This window comes from Lolium rigidum, chromosome 1, assembly GCF_022539505.1.
Source record: "Lolium rigidum isolate FL_2022 chromosome 1, APGP_CSIRO_Lrig_0.1, whole genome shotgun sequence".
NCBI classification, from domain to species: domain Eukaryota; kingdom Viridiplantae; phylum Streptophyta; class Magnoliopsida; order Poales; family Poaceae; genus Lolium; species Lolium rigidum.
Genome location: NC_061508.1, coordinates 25,643,182 through 25,652,236, shown reverse-complemented (window position 1 = coordinate 25,652,236; position 9,055 = coordinate 25,643,182). Strand labels below are relative to the sequence as shown.

Sequence of the window (9,055 nt, the reverse complement as noted above, 5' to 3'; positions counted from 1 at the left end):
AATAGTTTAGGGTTTATAAAATAGTTTTCATTAGATAAAACATGGATGATATGATGCATGATGATGCACAAAAGAAAAAGCACAAGAAATTCTAATAGGGGGTTCTACCCGGGGACGTTACAGAAACGTACCATGCTTCGATGAAGTGCAACGACTCGAATAAAAAACGAACGAATTTGGAGATACAAAGGAGTAGGGTTTGAGTTTGGAGGAAGAGAGAGAAAGATTCTGAAAATTTGGGTTGCATACATGTTCCTGGTCAGTTTAAGTCGTGCAACACGCGGTACGAGCGGGCGGTATGGGCGCATTCCGCCCATATCAAGTCGAACCGCCTTGGATTAGGCCGGTCGATGCAGTACGGTCGGACAGTACAGTCGGATCCCCCCGTACCGATGCTCGGTAAACTTACAGTATGTTTTCGAAGGTTTGATGTTTTCGCCGTTGAAGCGGTATGGGCGTGTGGTACTGTCGGATCTGGCCGTACCGATGGTCGTCAAACATACTGCCTGCATCGATGAAATCTTCAACTCTTTTGTTTCGTGGTCGTGGATGCGGTACGGGCGCGCGGTACGGTCTGGTATGACCGTACCGATGGTCGCCAAAGTTACTGGAACCTGTAAACATCAAAAATTTCTGTGCAATCTTCACGTGCCTTTATGCATCAACATCACCTCGAAAATGGCTAAGGAAAAATAACAGTATATATATCAAGAATGTGCAACCGTTAGCATCGAAAATCAAAAAGGCATTGTTGCTTAACTTCTTCTGCTCTTTTCCAAGAATCTCATGAAAACTCTTTATTAAAATGAAACAAACAAATAAAACTAAGCATTAAACTTGAATAAAAACTAGACAAAAAAACTTTATTGAACATGGGTTGCCTCTCATGAAGAGCTTCTAGTCAAGCTCAATTAGCTTGATCAAGACGATGATCACTTAAGATTCGGAAGTGGAAAACCCAATCCAAAATAGTTAGCTTTCAAAGTAATGATCCCATCATCATTGGCCTTCTTCCTAGGAAAGTGTACTACAAATAGGTCTTTGGATGGTAGTCCAATCCAAACATTCCCTTCATGCAAATTGATTAGCGCTTTAATAGTTCTAAGAAATAGCCTTCCTAAGATTATATGACCTATAGGATCTTCATGCATATCCACAATAATAAGATCAATGAGAGCAGGACACCCTTTAATCTCTATACAATGTTATCTTTTATCCCTACACATTTCCTATATGTTGAATCATCTAAGTGTAGTCTTAGCTCAGTTGTGCTAAATGGCCACATTCCTAACTTATCAAATAAAGTTTTTGAAATTGCGGAGACGCTTGCACCAAGATAACAAAGTCCAACCACCTCATTAGTTCCAAAATGAATTTTAATAGTGGGCTCAAATATATCATCAAGCTTAGCTGGAAGTTTTTTAGCTAGCTTCTTATATTTTTGCTCTAAATCACAGACTTTGCATGCTACCTCATGTATAAATTTACGGTACCTTTCATCATTACCTTTGTTGATTACGAGGTGTCTTACCGTGATCATCTTAATGAGATCTTCCAGAGAATACTCAGGTGTTGGAGCATTGCTATAGTATAGTTCTTCAAGTGCTTCTCCACTTCTTTCAATCCTCATCATCTTGAGGTCTTTAACAGGGTTTGGTTCTGGTTTACCTACAAATCTTGCAAATATAATAGTTTGGATTTCAGCTATCTTCCCAGCTTGTGTCTCAACGGTCTTCGTTCTTTCCCTGTAAAGATTGGACATCATTCTTGAGAGAAACGGTTTGGTTAGATAAATTCCCTATCATAGTGCTATGATTTTCAATAAGCTTTGTAAGGGTACTATTTTGTTCAGCTTGAGCATGCATACATTTTTTAAAAGTACTTTCAACCGAGGTATTACCATTGCTTGCTCCATTACCGTTGGTGAAGTTATTATTAGGAACTCCTGCATTATTATTATACGGTCTAGGAAAATTGGAACCATAACTTTGATTCTTCCATGCAGGGTTATAAGGATTTCTTGCTACAAAGTCTACTTCCTCAACTTTAGTATTGGTGATGGCATTAACTTGGGTAGTTTCTTTACCCTTCAGAATATGTAAAAGCTCATGTACCTTTGAAGTGAGTTCTTCATTGTTACCTTCGGTGATTGCATTCACCTTTCTTGACGAGGATCTGTCTGCATGCCATTGGACATGGTTGCTTTGCATATCATCAAGAAGCCTCCTTGCCAGCTCAATTGGCTTGCTCATGAATGTTCCTCCTGCTACAGTATCAAGCATAGACTTTGACATTGTGTTAAGGACATTATAAAATAAATGTAAGATTAACCAATCTTCCACTGCATGACTTGGACAGTTCATGGTGGCCTCCTTCATCCTTTCCCATGCAAGCGCTAATGGCTCACTGTCCTCTTGTCTAAAACCTGTAACATAGTCTTTGCTGGTGGGAAAAACTTAGTCATAAAGATATTAGTACATTCCTCCCATGAAGTTATACTTCCCTTAGGAAAATCTAGCAACCAGTCTTGTGCTTTTCCTCTTAATGAAAAGGGAAACAAGCGCAATTTAATAGCATTTGGATCAACATCTTCAATGCGCATCATATCACATATTTTAGTGAATGTGTTCAAGTGCATACCTAAATCCTCAGCGGCCGAGCCTCCAAATTGGTTCTGCTGAACCAAACGTAAAAGGTTAGGCTTAATTTCATAGTCCTCCGCTTCAACAGCGGGCTGAGTTATGGGTGCACTGATAAAATCATCATTGGGGATAACATATACCCCAAGCTTCATTTCTACCATAGTGATTATCTTTTTGGGTTTTTGTTCTATGATTGAAAAAGAAATTAACTACTTGTTTTTTTGGGTTTTCAAGTATAAGTAAAACAATAAACTAATAACAGTAAATAAAAACTTAAAACTAAAATTAAAATAACTAACAAAGTCTCTAGTAACCTTACCGGAAAAGCGAAATTGCTTCCCCGACAACGGCACCAGAAAAATGGTTGATACCTCCGATCCGGATTACGGATTGTAGTATGGTAAGCTTTTTTTCCTAGAAGATCTAGGTTTAATCGAACCTTGGGAAGCACTGCTAAATGGTGTAATGAAGGAAACGTCTACAAGACTTAGCGTATCTTATCTTCGGTTTACCGGACCTATCTAGTTTACTTTTGAGGGGGTTGTGTTCAATGATAGAAATAGGTCAGGGTTAAGGTTCCACCTGCAGCTATGCATACATGTATAAATAAAGCTCATATGTGTAACAAAATAAAATACATATAAGAGATTTGTGGGTAGCACATCTGTAAATACCCTTGCCCCTAAAGCCAGAGGTGACAAGAGCCTAATGGTCCAACAATTGTCCTCACAGCCGCAAGCAACAACCGTTATTAAGTAAATACAGACCAAAGCCTTAAGCTAGATGATTGTGCTATGATTCCGAATGAATCACTTCTTTCCCCTTTCCGCCAGTGAGGTTTCGCGCATACACACCGTTTTCCACTCATCCCACCTCTTCCCTCGATCCTCTCTAATGACATGGGTACGAGGCAAAGAGACAAGGATACAAGATCGCATAACTCACATTAAATCCTTACACATAAACATAAGATTAGATGCACATAGTTGTTGCGAGCATTCACCCCAACCCGTAGCCCGTGAGGACTACTCACGAGATAATATCAAGATCAAGATCAAACATAGAAATGATTGTGCAAAATACTTAGATTGAAATCGCAATATTCTTACAATGGTCGCCAATTCTCAAGGAGATCTCTATTACAATGGTGATGGCTATGGCTATGAAGAAGATGGAGGATGGAATGGATGAACTATGGGGATGAATCTCCTTCGCTGTGTTGCAGATAGATCTGGTGGATGCCGGCTCTATTTGGCGATGAATGGCTCTCCTTTTGGCATCAGTCCCTTCACTACTTTTATAGAGTTCGACATCGGGAACGCAGCGGCACACGGTACGGGTGGACGGTACGGGCGGGGCTTGCCCATACCGGTGTCCGTTAAATCCCTTGGAACCACCTTTCCGAGCGTAGTCAATTTTGCCATGCTCCTGACGCGATTTTCTTAAGTAATTGCAGGTCCATTTTCCATTATAACGTGATATCCTGCACAACATCCAATAATAGAAGAGATTGCACATATTTGCATTGATTAGGCATTAGTGGCAAGTTGAGAGGCAAACTTAGTCAATTTCTTGACTTAGCTAGGGGTTTAAACGCGAGAAAATATGACGTATTTCACATCCATCACCTGTCCCGCGGTGGCACTCTATTGTGTCCCCCATTTTTCTTGGACAACATAGCCACCGTGTCGTCGTTCCTCGAAGTACACCGCCTCATATGCCGCCTTCTCCTCCGGCCAAGGCCTCCTTGCGACGGGCATTGTGGTTTTTGATCATGATTGTTTTCCTCAACACCTTTGCCGCCCAACCCTTGCTCATCCATCCCCTGACTTCTTCTTCACGCGCTTATTGCGCGCTAAGCTGCCGAGCTGCGGCATCGGCGAGTGACGGCGAGGGATTTTCACGCGGAGTGGAGAGAGAAGGGAGAGGTAGAGAGAGAGGTGGGCGGGAACAAATCTGGAGGTGGGAGTGGTTTTTTGGGGTAGATTTTTTTTGTGAGAGAGGATATAGCCTTCCTCTGTCCCTGCTAGCATAGGCTCGCACGGCTTTTTCCACTTGCTGAGCGCTGCCGCTGTCGCCCGTTCGATCCCCTCGCTACGGGACAACACGGGAGTGCCAGACCAAGTTTTGAGGCGCGGCTTGCGTTGGCACGATTTGAGGGGAGCCGGTGTGGCTGTTTTTAGGCTAGAGCCTGCAAAGCCCAATTGGAGGGCCTTTGGGGGTTCCTGGTCGGATGCTCTTGTAATTACTCTCGCTATCTTAAAAAAGTGGAAAGTAGGAACAAGTAATCTGGAAAATACATTGGTGCACCTACGTATCAGCGCATCCTATGCATGCAAAACAAATCAGTAATTTAAGACAAGGTCAAAATGTTCTGAATCTTTTTAAATTAAAGATGATCATGTATTGTACTCATATAAGAAGATTCGTCATTGAATGACTTTTCTTGTTTTTATTGGATCAAAATAGACTTCAAACGCTCTATATACAAGTACTATGCACGCATGATATGTTCGCCATAATTCTTTTTTTTGCCCTAAGGTCAACAGAAATCATTTCTTGCCCAAACGTTTTTTGCTCAAACATCCATAATTCAATTTTGGGATTCGGTTACACACAATCATATTTTTTCTGACCGTTTGATTTCAGAGGGAGCGATTATAAGCTTCGCGGTCTGTTGCTATCTTGGAACATATCTTTAGTAGTCTCATGGTGAAGTTAGTTGTGGAGAATGACATGGAAGCCGAGATCTGAGGACTGGTAATGGTGGTTCGAGTCCTGATGTTGATGAGGTTTTCCCTTTATGATCCGAGACTTAGAGCAGCGGCATCTGCAAGTGCGGGCAATAACACATGAGAAATTCAGAGCCTAAACTCGCATGATGATGAAAGTCCAAGGTCTGGCCTTAATTGGTTGTGTCTGGCAACGTCCTTCTTTAAGATATTGTTTTGTGAGTACAGACTTTCTCATGGGTAAAAGTCTATGATCTATGATCAGGAGTAGATGGATTTCTGGTACTGTCTTGATGTTGTTTGGTCCGTTGTTATAAGAAATAGATCACTCTAGCGGGACTTTTCTTTTCTGTAATTGGTCTTTCTTGTTTGGCTGTGCCCATCTGTGTTGCCATTAGCGCATTGCGTTTGTTTTTGGTTGTGCCCATCTGTGTTGCCATTAGCGCACTGCGTTTGTTGCAGAGACTAGGTGTAATTGATATAGTTTGATACTAATATATTTTCTTTGTCGAAAAAATATATTACTGATTTAGTGATAATGATTAAACATGCTACAATGAATAATATCAGACGAAAGACATGGACCATCTCGTGCTCGTGCATGCTGTTACAATTAAGACCGGAACAAACGCTAGTTGAGGACGTAGCACTTCTTCCTGATCTCTCCCTCGGCACCAGTGAGCACGCCGACGTTGCCCATCTTGATCATGGACTCGCTGAAGTCCCTGAAGAACTCAGCATCGAACTTCCCCGTGGCGACGCGCTGGACGTAGTCCCTGGTGGTCGCGTCGGCGAGGAGTGCAGCGTCGGAGCGGAAGAGGCCCCTCCGCTTTGCGACGTGGCCGTAGTAGCTGCTGTCGAAGGTCTTGTAGCTCCCGGGGTCCATCTCCGACAGCATGCTCTGGTCGTCGAGGCTCTTGCACTTGAGCCTCAGCTTGTCCGCGTACTCGCTATCCAGGGACTGGTCGACGAGGCCGTACGCCCCGTCCTCGCCGGTGGCGTTGTAGAGGCGGTCGGCGTAGGACGGACAGTGCGCCGTACCGAGAGTGTGTGCACCGGAGAGGACGACGAGGTCCTTGAGGTCTAGCCCCTTGGATGCGAAGATCCTGGCGAGTAGAGGCACGTCGCCGGAGGCCGGGGGAAGCTCGTGGCTGGCTTCCGTGGCGCTGGACACCCTACCGTCTCGCCTGCCCAGCGCCACCGGCCAGGTGGGGCCCTTGGCCAGCAGCACGGCGTCCCGGGACATGAGGGTGAGTACGTCGGCGCAGGAGACGATGCCCGGGCAGGCGGCCTCGAGCTTGGCCTTCACGCGCTCCACGGAGCCGAACCCTCGCAGGCTCTTGTTCGGCTTGGCATCCTTCTCCGCTACGTTGTGCGTCGTGGAGTCGAGCAGCACGGAGGCATCACAACCCTGTAATTTTGCACACGTAAGCATATGTTTCATCGATCTTCAGTAGAAGCAAAAAATGCGACAGAGGAGCTTACCCTGACAAAACAGTCGTGGAAATGGAGCCGGAGGAGCGGGCCGGCGAGGCTGGGCGCGGCGGCGATGATCTTGACCATCTCCTCGCGGACAATGTCTTCGGCATTCGGGCATGTCTTGCTGTAGAAGCCGATCTCCAGCTGGGCCACTGCTGCCGAGCTAGCTGCGAGGACGGCCAGGAGGGCAAGAGTGAGAAGCAAAGGTCTGATCGTCGCCATGGACCTTAGCCAGTTATGCGATCAAATTAAGCTTCAATTGTGTGTCTACAGAAAAGAATGTTGTGCTAACAGTAGTCGAGTGACGATCTATGTAGAGGAAATGGATGGATGGTGTGTGTGTATGTCCTCGCAACTCCCTGCTTTATAGATATCCCGGTTGCCTAGACCTCGGTACATGTCAACGCGCAACAACCTGTTTTCTGTGTACACAGCATGTTCTAACTACCATCTCCACACAACCGCCTCAGTTATCAATCAAACTCAGCAAGCCACCGGTCGATGGAAGGAAGAAAATAGATGTACGCCAAGGCCAGTTCATGAGCGTGTCGACGGTCCATCGTAACATGGCATGAATCTATCATCTGGCTCCGAGGTAGCTTCAGCGGATATGGACGGCAATTATCCGGCTATTTGGTTTATAATTGCTCGAGGATATACTATGCGCCAAAGGAACAACCTCCCAGCATACTGACATAATACTGCCATGTGCTTGGCCAATGATTTGAGCAGGCTGTATATGTCAATGATACATTGATACTATCCCCGTGGAGTTCTACAGATATATGGCAAACAAAAATATTGTTTACCGGAGAAATTACATCCGGAAACTTAAGGTCCCTCTGAAGATCAATTTTTTGATTGGTACTTGAGTAGAGGGGTTAATGTCACTACAGATAATTTGGCTAAGTGTAATTTGTATGTGAACAAAAAAGTGTCAATTTTGTGATTGTGATGAACGTTTTAACATCTTTTTTTTCGACACTGCAATGGTAGGACATTAGTGTCTTCAATTTATAAATGATCAAAAAATCATATTTGCAAATGTATGTAGAAAGAGAAGAAAAATAAACAAAAAAACTTTCAAAAGTTTTGGTGTATATGTTCTTCAAGCTTTGTGCTTTTCTCTGCTTTGTTCTGTGGATAGCTTGAGAAATATCCTCCTTTAGATGCCTCTTCCAGTTCTTAATACTTGGTGTACCATGTTTGATTTTGTTTCTATTTCTTTCATTCCAACTTCCTACGAAAACCCGGAGAATTGTGGCATCATCATACTGAATGATAAGTCATTGTGGAAAATATTGCTTTCAATCTAGGAACTTTGACTTTGTTTGGGTTAATTATCCGTCTGGGTTTGAGAGCTTTATGTATGCCTATTTGGAATCATCTTAGCGATAATGCCATACCTTTCAACTTTCTGCAATACCAATACCCGGTTTACTTCATATTAGCCATTGCATGGCATATTATTGACTTTTCTAAGTCATTTGGTCCTAACGCCCCTGGACATAAAAACGCAGCTATGCCCTTAGAGGGAGATCACCTTTCTACTGTATAAAACATGACACAAGTACTGCGGAAATAAGAGGTATACGTACACAACCATAACTCCAAGGGGCTTATTACACAAAACCACAAATTTGGACATGTTTATTGAAAATCATCGTCGATACATAGCACAAAACTCACACTAGTAGAAAATATCTTATAAGTCACACATTACATTAGTGGCGCATCGCACCACTGGTATAATTAGCGGAGCGCAAATTTTGTCAACGCCACTGGTAAGATACTATCGTTGGCGTGTTTTCTAAAGCCACACGCCACCAGTGTGTGGGGATCATCTCCCCGGGCCGGAATATAGTACCAGCGTGCTAATATAAGGACACACTACCAGTACTTCGACATTAGTGGTGTGACTAGTAAACACGCAACGGGCAACCTCGTCGCCTTCTCAAAGAATGTCCCTGGTGGCTGGTACCACCGCAAAAGATATCATGGACATGGTTGAAATGGATGTTTTCAGTTTTCCAAGAGATTTGAGTTGAACACCAAGCAATTGATTGTTATTTTTGCTGCTCTTTTTAAAATTCAATAATGTGAAGACCAGAGCAAATATATCTTGATTTTTTTTTTTCAGTTTGCTGATATTTAAGCTTCACAGGTTGGCAGTTAGGCTTCTACGACAATACCTTGATGACA

At 43.5% G+C, this 9,055-nt stretch overlaps 1 protein-coding gene across 1 annotated transcript; it reads right to left on the bottom strand.

Moving 5' to 3' along the window:
- Positions 1 to 6,005: 6,005 nt before the first annotated feature.
- Positions 6,006 to 7,075, bottom strand: LOC124669822 (peroxidase 1-like). Its single transcript, XM_047206365.1, has 2 exons — positions 6,860 to 7,075; positions 6,006 to 6,785 (listed from the first exon to the last, which is right to left on the bottom strand). The coding sequence occupies exons 1-2, from the start codon at positions 7,073 to 7,075 to the stop codon at positions 6,006 to 6,008; spliced, it is 996 nt and encodes a 331-aa protein (XP_047062321.1).
- Positions 7,076 to 9,055: the final 1,980 nt, after the last annotated feature.